Source organism: Lepidochelys kempii, chromosome 13 (genome assembly GCF_965140265.1).
Source record: "Lepidochelys kempii isolate rLepKem1 chromosome 13, rLepKem1.hap2, whole genome shotgun sequence".
Classification (NCBI taxonomy): domain Eukaryota; kingdom Metazoa; phylum Chordata; order Testudines; family Cheloniidae; genus Lepidochelys; species Lepidochelys kempii.
Window position 1 is genome coordinate 615,464 of NC_133268.1, and position 19,393 is coordinate 634,856.

Consider the following 19,393-nt stretch of genomic DNA (forward strand, 5'->3'; position numbering starts at 1 on the left):
AGGCCGTGCCCCACCCAGCCCGTAGGCTGCAGCCCCAGGCCGCCCCCATGCTCTAAGCTGCCGCCTGCCCCGCACTCCGCCAACAGCCCGGACGGTCGCCGGGGGCTCTGAGAGCCGGGCTGGACCCGGCGGCTGGACCCGGGGCCGGCAGCGGGGCTCGGGGCAGAGACTGCGAGGTGCCCGGGGCTCGACCCCCGCGGAGGGGCCACTCCGGGGCGCAGCGTCCTGGGCTGGACCGTGCGCTCCGCGCCCCGCCTGCCGCAGCACCCCGGCCCAGCGCGGAGCCGAGCCGCGGGAGCGACACCGGCCCCCTCCGGGCCCCCGGCTCCCAGGTGGGCCAGGGCTGGGCGGAGGGCTCGGGGAGGATGGTCCCTAAGGGGTCCCCGCATCTCGGCTGTCCCAGAGCCAGCGCCCCGTGCCCGGCGCCGCGGGACCCGGGCCCAGCATCCAGCTCGGAACCAGCATTTCGGCCGCTGCCCAGGGAGAGACTCGCAGCTCCCCCAGGATCGGTGCTTGGCCCCCGGGAGATCCCCCCAGAGATCGGTGCTTGGCCCCTAGAGAGACCCCCCCAGAGATCGGTGCTTGGCCCCTAGAGAGACCCCCCCAGGATCAGTGCTTGGCCCCTGGGAGATCCCCCCAGAGATCGGTGCTTGGCCCCTAGAGAGACCCCCCCAGGATCAGTGCTTGGCCCCCGGGGAGACCCCCCCCAGAGATTGGTGCTTGGCCCCTAGAGAGACCCCCCCCAGGATCAGTGCTTGGCCCCCACGGAGACCCCCTGCCCAGGATCAGTGCTTGGCCCCCAGGGAGACCCCCCCAGGATCAGTGCTTGGCCCCCGGGGAGACCCCCCCAGAGATCGGTGCTTGGCCCCCGGGGAGACCCCCCCCAGAGATCGGTGCTTGGCCCCCACGGAGACCCCCCGCCCAGGATCAGTGCTTGGCCCCCGGGGAGACCCCCTAGAGTTTGGTGCTTGGCCCCTAGAGAGACCCCCCCCAGGATCAGTTCTTGGCCCGTAGAGAGACACCCCCCCCAGAGATCGGTGCTTGGCCCCTAGAGAGTCTCCCAGAGATCAGTGCTTGGCCCCCACGGAGACCCCCCCGTCCAGGATCAGTGCTTGGCCCCCGGGGAGACCCCCCCAGAGATCGGTGCTTGGCCCCTAGAGATTCTCCCAGAGATCGGTGCTTGGCCCCCAGGGAGACCTCCCCTCAGACTGGTTCTGGGCCCATTGGAGACACCCCCCACCCCAGCATTAGTGTTCAGCCTGTGGCCCAAGCCATGCTGAGAAACTGGAGGGAGTTGAGGGAAGAGCAAAAGGGCCAGGGTCCCCCACGTGGCTGGGCGAAGCCTGGGCTCCAGGGGAATCGGGGTGCATGCCAAGCAAGCTGGAGCGGAGTTGCCGGCAGAATCGGGGGCTGTTGCTCGGAGCCGTGGGCTGACAGGCCCCCTTCATGAGAGTGGCCGGCCTGTGCAGGCCCCGGGACCTTGTCACTGCTGAGTGTGAGCTGTGTGCTGGGAGCAGTACAGGGGGAACCAGGTTTCTCTTTGTGTTTGGCCCATGGTGCTCTGGCCATAGGACAGGGTGGGTGAGAGGCCTCTTGTGGCTTGGGGACAGGATGGAGTAGTTGGGGGGGGGCTTTGCCTGGCACTAGGAGGGGCGAAGGGGGTGCTATGCTGGCCGTGCTGTGTGCACAGGATCTGGGGCGTTGGGGAGGTGACCCCTGTGCTAGGCGGGGTCTGAGCCCCTGGGCCCCTCCACCAGTTCAGGGGAAAAGGGGGGGCTGTGATGCGGGCTGGACTTACCCTAGGAGAGCTGTGGGGGTCAGCGCTTGGAGACACCACCGCTCTTGCTGCTCATTAGCCTGGGTGACCTTCCCGTTCCCCGTCCCTGGCCAGAGCTAAGCGGGTTTGTTACATGTTTAATATCCTGAGAGTGTGATTAGTCGGTGTTTAATTACGGATCCAACCTGGGAGATAATCTGTGTCTGAGCAGGGAGACGCGCCGGGCGGGTTCCCATCTGGGGGCTCCTGACTCCCAGGCCCCTGCCCTAAAACAGCTGCTCACAGCTGCCTGAACCAAGCCGCCCCTGGCTGCTCCCCAAATGCTCAGCTCCAGCCCCCCTTGCCTGAGCTCCTTTGTCCTGTTTCTTCTGGGTCAGTCCCCAGTGGAAGCCGGAAAGTCTCTGCCGCCTCCCTCAGCACATCCTGCCAGAAATGGCCCAGGCTGCGGGGGCTGCAGTCAGGGCAGGATATAGGGGTTTGCCTCTCCCTTGTGCTAACAGGAATGGGGGTTGGGCTTAGCTTCCCCCTTGCACAATGATTGAGCAACTAATTCGTTAACCATTTATCAGCCCCAGCCAGAGTGTTTCCAGCCCTCACTCTGACCACAGGCTCCTGAGAGAGATGCCGGCTGCCTCTCGTGGACTGTGGGCGATTTCAGCCAGCAGTGGCCCCACGGCACCCCTGGGTGTGTGTAGGCCAGCTGGCTCGCTCTGGGGCTCCAAGCAGGCCCTTCTGGCCTCAACCCAGAGCTGGCAAAGGTGCTGTGTCCCCCGCCTGGTCCTGAGTGGGGCTGGTCTGCACACACAGCAGCAGCGGTTTAAGTGAAGGTGTAACTTGAAACAGATCTTGTGGTCCAGGTGCAGGCCTGTGTCGGGAAGGGGAACCAGGTGGCCTCATTTGTTTCTATTCCAACATCTGGGTGGATAAGGTCGTGCACAAGAAGCTACTAGAGAGGCTAGTTGTCATCACGGATGAGAGGCAAACGGCCTAGGAGACAGCAAAGAGCAGGGAGAAATGGTCACTTAGTTCTCACCGTGTCACAAAGTCAAAGCAGGCTCCAAGGTGCCAGGCTGGAGCCTGTGTTGTTTAATCAAGTTATTAGTGATCGGAGCAGGAGGTGGGCAGGGTAGGGGCAAACGTGGCAGCTGGCGGGAAGTTAACTATTCCGGACTGGAGAGAGCAAACGCAGCCGGGAGAGTGGACAACACAGTTTGTCTCACTTCACTTCCCGCTCTTGGGTGATGGTCAGTGGCACAGAGGAAGGTCTAACACCATCCAATGGGGCATGCTGAAGTTAGACAAATTAGGAAATAAGGCGTCATTTTTCACAGGTGAGGTAGTTTCCCATTGGAACGACTTCCCGGGGCACAGGGTGGGTTCCCATCACTGACTCCTTTAAATCCAGACGGGATGTTTCTCCAAGAGCTCTGCTCTAGGAATGGTTTGGGGGCAGGTCTCTGGCCCGGTCAGACTGGATGATCGCAGTGGTCCCTTCTGGCCTCGGAATCCAGGAACATGGTGGCAAATGGAACTCAGTGTTGATAAACATGAAGTAATGCACATTGGAGGGGACAATTTGACACCTCCTGGGGGTCTAGATTAACTGCCAGGGACGGGAGCTGGGTGCCAGTGGAGACCTCTGCTGTGGGCAAAAGAGCTGAGCTGTTCGGCAGCACAAGGGCCGGGGTGGAGAATAACACGGGGAACGTTCTAGCACCTTTGCATCAATCGATGGTGCGGATCCTGTGGGCAGCGCTGGGCCCCCGTCGCACGCAGCTGAGGGGTCAGGGAAGGGTGAAGAGAACAAGCAAAGCTGGAAAAACGGAGCTGTGGGCAGAGCTGGCAGAGATTGGGATTGTTACCCTCGAGGGCGGGGGAGCAGAGGGGGCAGGACACCAGTCTATCCAGTCCTGGATGGGGCAGAGCAGTGAGAAAGGGGGCGTCAGTTCTCCCTGTCCCACAGCACAGGCCCCAGGGAGCGGCCAGTGAAACTGACAGATGGGAAATTCAAAACTAATAAAGGAAAGTCTTGTTCACACATTGTGTAATTAGCCTGTGGAACTCACTGCCACAGGATGTCACTGAGCCAAGAACTTGGCTAGATTCCAAGGGGGATGGAGATCCCGAATCTCCAGAGCTGTCACAGTTAATGCTAACAAAATGTTTGGAAGAGTTCCAGGGTCTGAACTGGTCTTTGACTATTGGAGATCAGGGTGAGACCTTTGTGGGGGGCCGATTCTCCCCGTTGATTGACTGTGGGATCCTTGTACCTCCCTCTGACATGTCTGGGGCTGGCTGTTTGGAGACTGGAGCAATGGGCCTCAGGGCTGAGCCTGTCTGGCCGTTCCTGTGTCCCTCCTGGTGCCCTTGCGATGTTAACCTGGCAGGTGCCGGTTCAGTGTAAGAGGTGGGTCTCATCTCTGGGAGTCGCGGCTTCACCCAAACTGGCCCGGCCCCGCTGGGGATAGAATCTGGGTGATGGCTCTCTCCCCTAGGCTGACCTCGGGCTGGCATGGCAGATGCTCCCGGAGGACACTGCCTGGGGGGCTGCTGAGCAGGGAGTGTCTGGGCCCCCAGACCCCTTCCAGCCCCAGGGCCCTGTGCAAGGGGTCACTTTAAACCCAGTGCTCCCCCCCGCCCCCCGCAGCTGTCAGCTGGCCTGTCTGGGTGGAGCCCTGGGAGAGGGTTCCTGTCTGCATGTCTGCTCTGGGGAGATAGGACTGTGTGTGATCCCAGCCAGGCCAGCCCTCCTCTCCAGCACTCTCGCCAGAGAGACCCCCGCAGCCAGGGGGTCCTGGCAGCTCCCTTCTGGCCTGGGGAGCAGCTTCCAGCAGGTACCAACACGCTCAACTAGTGACCTCGAACTGCCGTGGGCCTGCTGGGCACTCCAGCCTTGCTGCCTTGGGGGTGACCCTGCCTGCCCGGGGGGCTCTGGGGCTGTCGGGGGGTGTGATCCTGCCTGCCCGGGGGGCTCTGGGGCTGTCGGAGGGCGTGACCCTGCCTGCCCGGGGGACTCTGGGGCTGTCGGGTGGGGTGACCCTGCCTACACATGGGGCTGCCTGGAGGGGAGGGGGGTGACTCTGCCTGCCCGGGGGGCTCTGGGGCTGTTGGGGAGGTGACCCTGCCTGCCCGAGGGGCTCTGGGGCTGTTGGGGGGGGTGACCCTGTCTGCCCGGGGGACTCTGGGGCTGTTGGGAGGGGGGGTGACCCTGCCTGCCCAGGGAACTCTGGGGCTGTTGGGGGGGGTGACCCTGCCTGCCCGGGGGGGTGACCCTGCCTGTCTGGGGGGTTCTGGGGCTGCCTGGGGGGTGACCCTGCCTGTCTGGGGGGCTCTGGGGCTGTTGGGAGGGGGGGGTGACCCTGCCTGCCCGGGGGACTCTGGGGCTGTTGGGGGGGTGACGCTGCCTGCCTGGGGGGGTGACCCTGCCTGTCTGGGGGGCTCTGGGGCTGCCTGGGGGGGTGACGCTGCCTGCCCGGGGGGCTGTGGGGCTGCCTTGGGGGGAACCCTGCCCACCCGTGGGGCTCAGTCCTGTGCTACCTGCATGTTCACTTTGGTCCTGCTGGGCGCTGCGCAGGGGGCCGGTGTGATGCTGCTTAGCCCCCAGCTGTTAGCTCTGGCCCCCGAGCTGCATCTACACAGGGCTACAACCCCGCTGCTGGCCTGGGCTCCGGCTGCGGGACTGAAAATCGCTGTGCAGACGCTCAGGCGCCCTGCGAGGTGGGAGGTTCCCAGAGCTCGGCTCCAGCCTGCGATTTTTTCGCCCCGGAGCCCGAGTCAGGTGGCCTGGGCCAGCCCCAGCCATGCTGCGGGGCTTTTATCCCTGCGCGGAGGGACCCGGGTCTGCTTGTTCCATTGTTTGTGGCTGGCTGTTTCCTAAGCCTGTACTGAGGGCTGGTGACCAGGCACTTCCTCAGCCCGGAGCAGCATGCCAGAGAGCCCGGCTCGATGGGGAGGGGATCTCTGTGCTGGCAGGTGGGGCAGGAAGGGGTCAGTCAATAGAAGGGAGTTCTCCTCGGCATGATTGTGACGTTGTCCCGGGGGACTCACCGCCACAGGATGTTAGGGAGGCAGGGCTCCATGGGGCTGCTCCAGCTGCAGTAACGCTGGCTCTCGGGATGTTCTGGGGGACAGGAGTTTTCCAGCATTTTGTGCCTTGTTCTGGTGGGAAAGGGCCAGAACAGGGGAATCCAGCTGCTGCCAGGAGCAGCTGGAGGGGGCCCCACTGGGGAAGGGACTGTGGTTGGCCCCCAGTGGCATGAACGGCAGTCCCCGTTCCAGGGAGGTCTGAACAGCCCTTGTCCCCACAGCTCAGCCCCACGAGGCCTTCATGGATCTTGGGAACTAGCTAGCCCTGGTCCAGCAGGGCACCTCCTGAGCTAAGCCCAGGCCCCAGGGCCCAGCGGTGGGAGGGCGCTGGGTGCACCAGGCCATGACTTGCTCTGATCTGACCCACAGGGCGAAGAGTACGTGGTGCTGAAGCAAGGCTCCCGGGAAGCGGCGCCTGGCCTGCTGGCCGGCATGGCCCTGTGGGAGGGCCGGCGGGCAGGGCCAGCTGAAGGGCCTGCAATGCCCCACATCCTGGTCACTGACGTCAGTGCTTCGGTGAGACGCAGGGAACCCTCGCACCCCCCAGGGCACTGCCATGGGCTTCCTCCTCCCTTGGCTCCCTGGCCCCTGCCCACCACAGCAGCCCCCACATCCTGTGCCCCGCGGGGGCTTGTGTGGCCCTGGGAGCTTGGGGAGGGCACGTAGGGCGCTGCCGGCAGCAGAGGTGGGAACGGCGCTCGGGTTGGGCACACGTGCTGGGCGGCTCCCCGAGGCCCCATGGTGAAGGGGGGCTGAGCGGTTTGGCCCCTGCTGTGCTACCATCCCTGGGGCCAGGCTGGGTTTGGGGCTCTCCCCTCAGGCAGCTGCTGGCTGGCTGCAGAGCACCTGGCCCATCCTGATGCACGAGGCCCTGAGCTTGGGTGCTGGGAGCCGGGGGCTCCTCTGTTCCAGGCTGGGCCCCTGTGTTTCCTCGGGGAAGGGGAAGGGGGAGATTTCTGGGCCGGGGAAAGGGGAAGAGGGAGAGCTCTGGGCCAGGGGGAGAGGAAAGGGGTCCCAGGGGGAGGGGAAGAGGGAGAGCTCTGGGCCGGGGCCCCAGCATGGAGCCCCAGGGGCTCTGTTTCACTCAGGCCCCAGCCCCTGTGCTCCCTGCAGGCAGGTCATCCTGAATTCCTCCCTTGGCAGTCTCCTGGGGGGCAGAGCCCTGCAGCCTGGGGCAGCCCTGCGACAGCCCCCAACCCACAGCCTGAGCCAGAGCCCCCAAGAGCGGCAGAAGAGGATGCAGAGAGCGTCTCCAAGGTGAGGGGTGCCCGGCAAAGTAGCCAGTGGCGGCGGGAGGGGCGGAAGGAGCCCGGTCTGGGGCTCACATGCAGGCAGGGCCCCCCAGGGACGCACTGGGTAGCAGGTCTCTAACTGCCAGGGGAGGGGTGTGCTGTGGGAGACACCCCCGGTGAATGGGCAGAGAATGGCGAGTGTTGGCGGGGACCGTGGTCTCGGGGGCATGGGCAACAGGAGGTACAGCGGGGTTAGAGCCCCAGGGGTTTGGGGCCGCTGCAGACGGCGATCCCGAGCAGGAGTCTGGGGTCGCTGGCAGCTGCCAACACCGTGCTGCTGAGGGGCTGAATGGGGGCACTGGGGAAATGCAGGGGCTGGGCCGGGCCCCTGGCTGGGATTGTGTGTGCCCTGCAGGCCCCAGCAGCCCCATGGGCCAGCCGGGACCCGGCACCACTGCACATGGCAGTATTCCTGGCCCTGCTCCACGGAGCAGACAGACGTGTTGCGGGCTCCAGCTCCGTCACCAGGGGCCCGACCCCAGGCCTGGCTCTGCTGGCCAAGCAGCCCGGCGGCTCTTGGGTCTCTGCCACACGGAACCCAGGTCAGTCCTGGGCTGCGGAGAGCCTGGCACCCAGCTGCAGGGCTGGCAGGCAGGACAGGGAGGTTCCCTGGAAGGTGGGGGAGGAGGTGGGGCTGGGGGACTCCCCCCCAGCTGTGGTGTCCCTTGGTGCCGTCAGAATGGGCAGTGGGCACTGGCTGCAGCTGCGTCACTCCCCCTGCCCCCATGTGTGGGGAGAGCGCCCCTTCCTGGCAGCCCCGTGCACCTCCCGCCCTCTCCCTCTGCTCTCCCGGCAGCCTGCGTCGGAGCAGGAGGCCTCCGAAGATGGAGGGAGCAGCCTGGGCTCCAGCCCTGTGGCGGTGAGTAGTAGGGAGGACGGGGTGTCGGACGCCCAGGACCGGTGCTATGCCCCCAGCCGTGGAACAGTCTCTAGGACAGGCCCCGTCAGTGTGCCAGGCCCCCCCGCTCCCTGGGGTCTCCCTCTTCCTGCACAGGGCAGGCCGTGCAGCTCCTTAGACAGGACCTGCAGGGCTCCAGCCTTTCTGCTTGGCACCGTCAGCTCCGCTCAGCCAGTTCCACTGAGCCAGCCCCTGGCAGAGCCTCGTGCGCCCTGCCGGGGTGACCGCACCTCGCCCAGCCTTTCATTGGCACTCGCACGGCGTTGGCACAACAGGCGGGTTTGCTCGTCCCTGGACACGGCCCAGGGAGGCCGTAGGGTGGCCCAGAGCGAGAGAGGTGGAAGCGCAGATGGTTCTGGTGGCCCCAAGCCCAGCCACGCTGCAGGGACCTCCGTGTTCAGGCTCTGGATCTCTCGGAGCGGCTGGGTCCCTTCCCAGGCGAGAGCCCCGACTCCCTCCGGCAGCCGACGCTGAGCCCCTCCTCGCCTCATCCCCGGCCCGTGTTCTCGAGCTGGGGTCCGCCCAGCTTCCCTGCTGAGAAGTGGGAACCCATCTCCCTCTGGGCCGAGGGCCGCTGTGAGCCCCCCCGCCCTGTGGGGTCCCGGTGCTGCTGAGAGGTGGGAACTAGGGCTATCAATTCATCGCAGTTAACTCATGTGATTAACTCAAAAAAATTAATCGCGATTTATTGCACTGTTAAACAATAAAATACCAATTGAAATTTATTAAATATTTTGGATGTTTTTCTACATTTACAAATATATCGATTTCAATTACAACACAAAGTACAAAGGGTACAGTGCTCACTTGATATTATTTTTGTTACAAATATTTGCACTGTAAAATGATAAAAGAAATAGTATTTTTCAATTCACCACATACAAGTACTGTAATGCAATCTCTTTGTCGTGAAAGTGCAATTTACAAATGTAGATTTTTTTGAGTTACATAACTGCACTCAAAAACAAAACAGTGTAAAACTTTAGAGTCTACAAATCCACTCAGTCCTACTTCTTGTTCAGCCAATTGCTCAGAAAAACAAGTTTGTTTACATTTACGGAAGATAATGCTGCCCTCTTCTTATTTACAACGTCACCTGAAAGTGAGAACAGGCATTCGCATGGCACTTTTGTAGCTGGCATTGCAGGGTATTTATGTGCCAGATACGCTAAACATTCATATGCCCCTTCGTGCTTTGGCCACCATTCCAGAGGACATGCTTCCATGCTGATGATGTTCGTTAAAAAAGCAGTGTGTTAATTAAATTAGTGACTGAACTCCTTGGGGGAAAACTGTATGTCCCCTGTTCTGTTTTACCCGCATTCTGCCATATAGTTCATGTTATAGCAGTCTCGGATGCTGACCCACCACATATTGTTGTTTTAAGAACACTTTCACAGCAGATTTGACAAAACGCAAAGAAGGTACCAATGTGAGATTTCTAAAGATAGCTACAGCACTCGACCCAAGGTTTAAGAATCAGAAGTCCCTTCCAAAATCTGAGAGGGAAGAGGTGTGGAGCATGCTTTCAGAAGTCTTAAAAGAGCAACACTCCAATGCGGAAACTGCCGAACCCACACCACCAAAAAAGAAAATCAACCTTCTGCTGGTGGCATCTGACTCAGAAAATGAAAATGAACACGCGTCAGTCTGGACTGCTTTGGATTGTTATCGAGCAGAACCTGTCATCAGCATGGACGCATGTCCCCTAGAATGGTGGCTGAAGCATGAAGGGACATATGAATCTTTAACGCGTCTGGTACGTAAATATCTTACAACACTGGCTACAAAAGTGCCATGCGAATGCCTGTTCTCACTTTCTGTTGACGTAAACAAGAAGTGGGCAGCATTATCTCCTGCAAATGGAAACAAACTTGTTTGTCCACTGAAGGCACCCGATGAAGTGAGCTGTAGCTCACGAAAGCTTATGCTCAAATAAATTTGTTAGTCTCTAAGGTGCCTTTCCTTTTTGCAGATACAGACTAACACAGCTGCTACTCTGAAACTTGTTTGTCTGAGTAATTGGCTGAAGTAGGTGTGACGAAGTGGGACTGGTCTTAATGTTTCCTCCGAATAGTGTGGGGGTGCCTCAGTTTCCCCTATGCAGTTCTTAAGTGTCTAGGTGGTGGGGTAAGGGTGTATGATCATTGCAGAGCCCTAGAGGGCCGGTGTGTGCAGGGGTCTGGACACAGAGAATGGCCAACACCCTGTTTCCTGGCAACTGATGGCCTGGCCCTTCCCCCCTGCAAGGTGAGAGCTAAAGGGTTGGAGAACAAAGGAATCCGGTGACCTCCTGGCCCGGGAAAGGGACAAAGCCCAGAGGAGGAGGGGCTGGAGAGAGTTTCAGTTTGGGGCTGGCTGGGACATGGAGTGAAGGGCAGACGTGGTTGTCTGGCTCACTGCCTCCCCCCAAAATGGACCCAGCTGAGGGGTCCTGTTCTCTGCACCTGCAAGCTCTGTTTTAGACCCTGTTCCTGTCATCTAATAAACCTCTGTTTTACTGGCTGGCTGAGAGTCATGTCTGACTGCGAAGTTGGGGGGCAGGACCCTCTGGCTTCCTCAGGAGCCTGCCTGGCTGGACTCGCTGTGGGAAGCGCAAGGAAGGGCAGAGGAGGCTGAATGCTCTGAGGTCAGACCCAGGAAGGTGGAAGCTGGGTGAGCTGTGTGTCCTGAAGACAGGCTGCTCACAGAAAGGTGACTTCCCCAGAGTCCTGACTGGCTTCATGGGGAGCAGTTCCAGAGCATCGCCCAGGGACTCCGTGACAGTAGGACCGAGTGGACTTGTAGGCTCTAAAGTTTTACACTGTTTTATTTTTGAATGCAGTTAATTTTTGTACGTAATTCTACATTTATAAGTTCAACTTTCATGATAAAGAGATTGCACTGCAGTACTTGTGTTAGGTGAATTGTAAAATACTATTTCTTTTGTTTTTTACAGTGCAAATATTTGAAATAAAAATAATAATATCAAGTGAGCCCTGTGCCCTTTCTATTCTGTGTTGTAATTGAAATTGATATATTTGAAAATGTAGAAAACATCCAAAAATGTTTAAATAAATGGTATTCTAGTATTCTTTAAGAGTGTGATTAATCACGATTAATTTTTTAAATGGCTTGACAGCCCGAGTGAGAACCCGTCTCCCTCTGGGCCGAGAGCCATTGTGAGGCCCCCCTCCGGCCCTGTCGGGCCCCAGTGCTGCTATCTGTCGCTCACTGTGTCTCTCCCCCGCAGCTGGACCTGGTGGAGAAGGAGTGGCTGCAGGGGGCGGCCAGTGGCCACCTGCTCACCCTGAGTCACCTGCTCAAACAGGAGCCATCCCTAGCCACCAGGAAGGCAAGTGTGGCCCCCATGCCCGGCCTGATGTGCTCAGCTGGCTGGGGAAAGTGGGAGGGGCTCTGGGCCCAACCCGCTGCTCTTGGGCAGGGAGGGGGCTGCTCTGTGTCCCAGAGAGGGGGGCTGCCCCAGCCCTAACCTGAGCTCAATCATTTTCTCTCTCTTTCTCTGGTTTCGCGGGACGTGCTGCAGGACTTCACCTCGGTGAGTACAGGGCCATGCCAGGCCCATGCTCCCTCCAGCCCTGAGCAGGTGGCTCAGGCTGGAGCTGGGGGTGGGTCGCGCAATGGTCCAATTCCTCTGCACTGCCTTGCAAATCCCAGAGGGGCCTGGGGCAAAGTCAAGCACTTGGGACCCCAAACTCCTGTGAAATCCCAGCCCCTCCTGCAGCTAATGAACCCACTGGCCTCACCTGTCCTCCACGGCCCGGCACCTGCCTGTCCCCTCCCCGCCCTCTTGCCCTCCCCCAGGCCTGTACCCCGCCCCCTCCATCTACAGGCTCTGATTTCCTGCTCTCTCTCTCTTCCCGGTCGCTGACCTGCTCTGGTTCCGGTGCGGCTCAGGGGGTAAGTGGGGGCAATTGGAACTGGCTGCTCCCGCAGAGGCTCTGGGGGGTGTTAGGTTTGCTGCAGGTTGGTTGACCCCTGGTCTCTGGCGGGAGCCCCAGTGCACAGCAGGGAGCCCAGGTAGTCTGGACGGGAGCTCAGCTGAGCCCCAGGGGTCACTAGCAGGGTAGTCCAGCCAACAGCCCGGGCTATAGGGAAGAAGGGGCCCTGAAGAACAGCTCCTCCCAGGCCCCGGCAGGGTGTCCAAATCCAGACGTTTGGTGGTCGAGTTTCCTGCCCCAAGTGGAAGGTTTTGGCTGCCGTCCCCCACGTTGGGCCAGTGCCGCACTGGCTCTGGGGGCCCCGTGCAATGCTTCTAACACGTCTCCTTCTCTGCCCGACCCTGCTGCCCGTCCCTGCTGGCGCTGCCATCCACCTCGCCCGGGAGCAGTTTGTAAGTATGACCCTTCTGGGACCCCAGGATCAGCCTCACCCCCTCCCTGCTGCATTCCCAGGCCGGGGCTCCCTGGCTCCTCCCCAGCGAGCTGAGCGCTGGCAGATGGGGTGCAGGGCAGGGGGGCCCAGCAGGGCACTAGGGCAGAGTGGGCAGATGGACTCAGCTCAGGGCTGGGAGTCAGGACTCCTGGGTTCTGTTTCTTGCTCTGATGCTGGCTCACTGTGGGGCCTTCGTGGTCAGCCCTTTCCCTGGGCCTCAGTTTCCCCATCTGACGGGCCTGACAATAGCCCCTCCCTCTCTGCACTCACCTAGGCCTGCCCCACTGTCACTGGTCTCTGCACAGGGGTTAGACATAGTGACTCCTGCCCGGGGCAGTGCCCCGTCAGCCCCACGGGAGGTGTCATGGAGCCGCTGGGGGAGAGGTGCTGGTGTCTGTGTCCTGCCCCCGTTCCCCGCTGGAGGTGCGATGCAGGTAGTGCCTCTTCCCGGGAGAGTGGGGCTGAGGGTGGAGCAGAGGTGGCTTTGCCTGAGCCCAGCATGGGGGGAGCCAGGCCCTGTCAGGGGATGGGTGAGGCTGGGTTGGGGGTTCTGAGCCCAGCCCTGCCTCTCCCCACAGACGGCGCTGCACTGGGCGGCCAAACACGGCAAGGAGGACATGGCCTCGCTGCTGGTGGCTGCAGGCGCTGATGTCAACATGCGAGCGGTGAGTCCCGGCAGGCGAGGGGAGGCAGGCGGGCTCGGGGCCCTGTGCAGGGCTGGCACTGGAGGGGCTCCAGCCCCAGACAGCAGGTCCCAGTAGGGGCTCTGCCAGCCCCAGCCCCTGGCCTCCCAGCATCCCTGAGAGGGGGCCAGAGGGTGGGGTCCCTGGCCTGGGAAGCCCTGGGGGGTGGAGGGGCTGTGAGCAGCGAAGGAGGGGGGCAATCCATACATGCCTGGCTCTAATGGGTTCTCTTCTTCCCTCCCCATGCTGCTGGCCCTTTGCTCGGACCCAGCACGTGAGTACCTGCCTGCCGTGTGCCCAGCTGCTCGCGGGTGGGAGGAGCCGAGGGCACGCGGGGCTGCCGGGGGCTTGCCAGGACACCATTGCTGGCGATGGCCCCAGAGGGCTGCAGCCTGAGCTCAGCAGCAGGTGGGATGGGCCATGTCGGGAGAGGGGTGGCGGCTGGGGCCCAGCTGCACTGGGAGCATGGCACTGCGTGTGCCGGGCGTGTAGGGTTACCTGGAAGGGGTCCTGGAGCTCTGTACTAAGCCTGTGCTCTCTTCTCCCCTCCCCCACCCACACAGGGCGTGAGTATGCAGGTGCTCGGGAAGGACAGACGGACAGACCTCGCAGCAGGCTCCTCAGGACAGATTAGGCAGTGGCTCTGGTGCCCAGGGGCAGGGTGATAGTTGGTGGAGCAGGACTGGATGCTGGGGGGGTCTCATTGGGAAGGGGGGGTCTCATTGGGAAGGATGGGGGCAGAGAGATCACTGGGGGGCTGTGCTGTGGAAGGGGGTGTTTCTGTAGGGTCGGGGGGCCTCTCTAAGGGGGTGATGTCCATGTCCCCTGGGTGGGAGATTGGCCCATTTCCTTCCTGCTGGGCTGGGCTGGGGGTCTGAAGCCACCGGTTCCTCGCGTCCTGATGCCTCCTGTGTCCCCCCCAGGGCTACACCCCCCTGCACATTGCCGCACTGCATGGGCACCGCCAGGTCATGGACCTGCTCGTCCGGAGCTACGGTGAGCAGCACCCGCCCCAGGGACCTGCCCCCCCTGGCCTGGGGCCCTTCTGATGACACCACTGGCACAGGAAAGCACTGGGAAGGGGGTTAGGTGGGGCTGACGCCAAGGGCCCCACCCACTGGGTGACCCCTGTGGGGGTGGGGGTCATGCCCCAGGGCGTGGAGCCCTCCTGGTGCATTCTCCATCGCCAGGCCAGAGCTGAGCTGTGTGTCCCGGCAGGTGCCAAGCAGAACGTGCGGGATTACAGCGGGCACCTGGCCAGGCACTACCTGAGAGCAGACAAGCCCCTGGACAGAGCTGCCACGATGCCCCGTGAGAAGTGCCCCTTGTCTGTCTGTCTGTCCACCCTTCGGGGGCCCCGTCTCCCTGTGGGGCCCCCTGCCCCAGCTCCAGGGGTCGGGCGCCTCCCTTGCAACCTCTCCAGAAGGCGGGTCCATGGTGGGATGTGGGGCCACAAGCAGCGTGTGCATGGGGGAGAGCACACAAGCCAGGGCCTGGCTGCCTGCGGGGAGGGGCCGTGTAAGGGCTGGGCACTCCCTGCCACCCTGTGCACCCGCTGAGCTGCAGCTGTGCCCCCAGGGCTGGGGGGGGCTGCCGGGGGTAGGGGGGGGCTGGGGGTTGTAGGCCCTGCTGGGAGGGGGCTGCGTCTCCTGCCCTGACACTGCCCTGCCCTCTCTCTCCCCCAGAGCTGCCAGAAGTGCACGGCAGGAACAGGGCTCTGGCCTGCCTGCTCTTGCCCAAGGGCAGCAGCCGGGCCCGGAAGCGCTGGGGCTCTGCCGAGGACCTGATGGAGGAGGAGGAGCGGGGGCAGGCGAAGCACCTCACCGTGCCAGACTCATACCGCACCGTGCGCAAGTTCTCCCGCTAGTGGGGCCGGCTCCCGGCCCCTGCCAGCCCCGGCCCCAGTCCCACCCACTGCCTGGGGGCTCAGGCTGCCCCGAGTGCTCAGGGTCTGGGGAAGGGCAGTGGATGGGCCCTGCTAGCGACTGCCCGGCCGGAGCAGGGCCAAGAGGCGCCGTGTTTCCCAAAGTTCATACTAACACAGCTCCTCCCCCTGTCCAGTCCTGACCTGCAGCCGCTGCTGTCCTGCCCTGGCGATTCCCGTGTCCGTGGCACTGACCATCACCCTCGGTGGTGGGGCTCGCTCGGTTACAGCCCGGCTGCACCTCGCCCCTGCCGCACTCTGCCTTTTTCTAATGGATCCTGACACTGAAATAAAACACTGCGTGCAGCTGTGGGTCTGGGTCTGCCTGAGCCCCGGCCAGGTGTGGGGGCAGAGTCCAGTCCTCGGGGTCGGGGGCACCCTCCTGCCAGGGATTGAGTGAACGGCGGGGCTGAGGACCAGAGCCCCTGGGGGCAGGGCGGGGTGGCACCAGGGTGAGAGGCTGACGTACACCCGCCCATGCTCGCCCTGCTGCTGGGGTCTCCCTGGCACCGCGGAGCAGCTGCTGTTTGGAATCTGCCCCCTGCTGCCGGCCCTGCCCGCCGGGGCTCGCCTGCCCCTCCCCAGGCAGCGAGGGTGCAGATCGCAATGGTTCTGCCCAGGGCTCAGTAATGGACCCTTCAGCCGGGGCCACTCCAGCCACCCACAGCTGGGCTCAGTGCACCCCGGTAGCACGGGGCACCGCCCTGAGGACCCCAGAGCTGTGGCTGCAGCTGGGGTGAGGGGCCAGGCAGCAAGGTGGGTTCTCTCCCCTGCCCGCGCAGCAGGCCTGGCTCCAGCCCCGGCTCTGAGGCGCTGCCCACGCTGGGCAGGGCCCAGGGGTTTCCTTGGACGCGGCGCCCAGGCAGTGGCGGGGGCCTGCCACACTATAGGCCTCAGGCAGCCCGGTTCCCTTCACCGCAGGCCCCACTGGAGCACCGGTGCCAGACCAACGGCTCCTCCCGTCTCGCCCCAGCCGTGGGCTAAGGCGTGTGCCACCCCCGCCCTGCCCCCGCCAGCTGCACCGCTGCCGCCCTCCGGTCATGGGCCCCCGTGTGTGGGCATGAGGCTGAGCCCATCCCCCCTCCAGCCCAGTGGGGGCTAGCCCGGGGGGCTTGGGGATGTCGTGCCCCATGTGTCGTTGCAGCAGGCCCCTCACTGTGCCAGCCAGGCACTGTTGCCCTACGCACGGGCCTCCTCCGGCCTGGCTCCACGGGTCATCCCCGGGACGGCTGGCACGGGAGCGTGGTGGTGGCATGACCGTGGCATGTTCGGCACACAGGGACCCAGCCGGGCTGGGGGATTTGCCGCCCAGACAATCTGTGCGGGCGCTTTAATGTGAGCTGGCATCAGGCTGCTCGTCCTTGCTAAGCAGCTGTCAATCACCCTGCTGGCCCCACACGGCCCCCCCCCCCAGCCCCCTATAAAGCTCTGGGCTCTGGGCTCCCTCCCACTGGTCCTAGCAGCATGGCAGTTGCACAGCTGGTGTGGGGGGAGGCTCAGGCTGGCAACAAGCCGGGGGCCCCCAGAGGTGTGTGGGGTTCCCCAGAGCTGCTGCCTCCCCCTCCCCACGCTCTCCTGCAGCTGCCCTGCACCCGCCCAGCCCCACAGGGCTCCAACCTGCTGCCGCCGCACCTGAGCCTCCTTGCACAGCCAGTAAGTGACGCGCCAGGCCTGGGGCGTTGGGGGGGCCGCAGGGGCTGTCTGCTGCCATCCAGCGGGTGCCCCGCGCGTGGCCCACCCCACCCCAGCGGGAAAAGGGGGGCAGGCAGTTAGCTGCGCGGAAGGCAGGCGCCAAGCACCCACTGGCAAAGTGTCTGCCACCCTGAGCTCAAATGGGAGAGGAGGCTAGTGAGTGGCTCAGGGGCAGGGAGCCAGGAGTCCTGGGGGGGGGGTGTCTAGCCCTGGCACTGGGGCAGGGGCATTGCGGGTGAGTGGGTAAAGCTGGGCATCACTGCCCACTCTGCTACTCACGCCTTGGTCCCCTGCAGCCAGCTGAACAGACTCTGCCCCAGAGACTGGGACTTGCCTGCCTCCCCTCCTGGGGTCTCTCATTCCCTGTGGGGTAGCAGCTCTCCCTGTTGTGGGGTGGCTGGGGGAGTGGCTGGCTGTAGGGGCACTCTAAGCCCCCCCCCCGGGACAATAGTACCCAGGAGCTGTGGTCCTGCCCTGGCCATTGGGTCAGGCGGGGCTGCAGTGCTCCCCACAGGGGTGGGTGATGGGAGCCCCCTCCAGCAAACCCCAGGGGGCTGCCTGTGGCATTCAGTACTCTGCATTGGTGGGGCAGAGCTGGGCCTGCCCAGCATCCTCCTTCCCCTGCCCCACAGACTGTGTCTGTCCCCAGGCTCAGCTCAGTGGGTCAGGGCTCTGCTCTGGCAGGGCTGGGCTGGGACAGTCCCACATCGTCGTCGTCCCCCCCCCCGCCCCCGCCCCACAAGCTCCTGGAGCAGCCCCAGCAGCACACAGGGCTAGCCCAGGGGTGTATCCACAGAGCCCAGCCTGCCCCTAGCACACAGAGCCAAGAGGGCGTGGGGGGGGGCGTTCCCAGTGTGGGAGCCCCAGCAGGATATGGGGGAAGGGCACTAGATTGGCCGGAGCAAAGGCCCCGCTCTCCGCTCGGGGTGGCTGTGTGGGGAACAGCCCCCGTGACAGGAGGGAGCAGATGCCAACAAATGTGCCAGTCCCATGTGGCTGAACACTGGGAGATGTGCTGGGGCATCCCCGGGGCAGGGCTGGGAGCGCATGGCTTGGGCAATCCACCAGCGAGCCCCTTCCCTGCCCACGCACCTCTGCAACCAGGGCTTCACCGCCCCTTCCCCTGCCTTCCAGGTGACGGCTGCTTACAACCTCCAGCCCCTGCTCCTGCCCGGCCCCGTGCTGTGCTCCCCCCGCTTCGGCCAGGGCCTGCCCGCGGAGCTGTCCCGAGCCAAGGCGGCCACCTCCCGGGAGAGCACCAGCGCCCTGAAGGCCTGGCTGGGCCAGCACTTGAGGCACCCCTACCCCAGCAAGGGCGAGAAGCTCATGCTGGCCATCAGCAGCAAGATGAGCCTCACCCAGGTCTCCACCTGGTTCGCCAACGCACGGCGGCGCCTCAAGAAGGAGAAGCAGCTGAGTTGGGCCCCCTGCAGCAAGTCGGACAGAGACGCCGGCGAGGGCGAGACTCAGGGCGAGCAACAGCCCGGGGGGCAGGGCGAGGGGCCAGGGGGCAGCCCAGGCACAGGGGGCAGCCCCAAGGAGGGCAGTCCAGGCCCCTGCCTGGAGTCAGAGCACCAGCGGCCAAGCCCGCAGCCCAACGCTGCTGAGCTGACACAGGGGACGCCGGCCCAGCAGCCCAAGATCTGGTGTCTGGCTGAGATTGCGACATGCCCCCAGCAGGAGCAGAGCTGCTGCCTGCGGCTGGAGATGGCACCGCCCTGCTGGGGTGTCCTACCCCCACAGCTCAGCCTGGCCCTTCCCTGGTGCCCCGAGAGCCACCGGACGCTCCCACAGTGACAGCGTGGCACGGGCGGCAGCCGGCCTGGGACTCACGGCCGGGGGGAGGGGGCTCTGCCCACGGGGAGCTGGGCTGTAGACAGGCCCTCCCAGGTGTTCAGCGGTGCAAGAGCCAGGGAGCCTGTAGATTTGGGGGAGGCTCTAGGGTAAAGAGTGAGTCCGTGGGGCAAAGAGGGCTTGGGGAGATGGTTCCTTGAGTGGCTCCCAAAAGACAGTAAAATATCTAGGGGGAGGGGGAGACTGAAGGGGGGGAAGGGTAGGAGGGGGCTGGAGGTTGGGGAGAGGGTGAGGCCAGGGGACGGTGCGGGAGGCCATGCAGATTGGGTTTGAATGGGGCCCAGGCTCCAGCCAGGGCGAGGTTGCTGCCATTGGGCTGTTGCCAGGGTTCTCATCAGCCCCACAGGATGGCAAGCGACAGGGCCAAGGGAGGCAGGGGGGCCAGCCCCACGTGCTCACGCCAGGAGCCTGCAGGCTGCACTCCAGCCACACTGTCCCCAACCTGGTGGCCCCCAATGCTCCCCCGGGGGGCACAGAACCTAGCTGGGGGTCCAGGGGCAGCACCCACATAGCCGGGGTGATTGGGCTTTGCCATGTTCTGTCTAATAAAGATGAATGAGCAACTCAATGTCACCAGCCTCTTCCTGGGCGTGTGTGTTACCAGACGGCGGGCTCCACCACCCACCCACCCCGACCTCGGGACCCCACTGCCAAGAGCAGGGGGAGGGTGTACACTGGGAGGGGCCAGACCCCCATCCATGGAGTCAGGAGGGCTGCAGCCCCCCAGTGGCTTGGCCTCCACTCACAGCTTGGCTGGGGGCCTGGAGCCCCTCCCCCCCCCCGGGCTCACACCCACCAGGGGCTGGGAGAGTT

At 63.5% G+C, this 19,393-nt stretch overlaps 2 protein-coding genes and 1 long non-coding RNA gene across 9 annotated transcripts; 2 read left to right on the forward strand and 1 right to left on the reverse strand.

The window, feature by feature from the left end:
* On the forward strand, nucleotides 1–12,034 carry LOC140897395 (uncharacterized). 7 transcript variants are annotated; one of them, XM_073309997.1, is made up of 7 exons: nucleotides 4,227–4,611; nucleotides 6,233–6,379; nucleotides 6,977–7,120; nucleotides 7,952–8,014; nucleotides 11,286–11,387; nucleotides 11,580–11,591; nucleotides 11,951–12,034. In XM_073309997.1, exons 1-7 carry the CDS (start codon nucleotides 4,297–4,299, stop codon nucleotides 12,026–12,028), a joined length of 861 nt encoding a protein of 286 aa, XP_073166098.1. In that variant the 5' UTR covers nucleotides 4,227–4,296; the 3' UTR covers nucleotides 12,029–12,034. The 7 variants fall into 7 exon arrangements, with proteins under 7 accessions (XP_073166100.1, XP_073166096.1, XP_073166097.1 ...); XM_073309999.1 differs by lacking the exons at nucleotides 4,227–4,611; nucleotides 11,951–12,034 and adding an exon at nucleotides 1–332 and having other exon boundaries at nucleotides 11,580–11,938; XM_073309993.1 differs by lacking the exon at nucleotides 11,951–12,034 and having other exon boundaries at nucleotides 4,221–4,611; nucleotides 11,580–11,938.
* LOC140897397 (uncharacterized) lies at nucleotides 2,327–5,542 on the reverse strand. Its single transcript, XR_012154719.1, has 2 exons — nucleotides 5,315–5,542; nucleotides 2,327–2,764 (listed from the first exon to the last, which is right to left on the reverse strand). It is a non-coding gene; the product is annotated as an uncharacterized lncRNA (long non-coding RNA).
* A 3,402-nt stretch (nucleotides 12,035–15,436) lies between the features above and the next one.
* Nucleotides 15,437–18,732, forward strand: LOC140897396 (uncharacterized). Its single transcript, XM_073310000.1, has one exon. It carries the CDS (start codon nucleotides 17,717–17,719, stop codon nucleotides 18,521–18,523), a length of 807 nt encoding a protein of 268 aa, XP_073166101.1. The 5' UTR covers nucleotides 15,437–17,716; the 3' UTR covers nucleotides 18,524–18,732.
* Nucleotides 18,733–19,393: the final 661 nt, after the last annotated feature.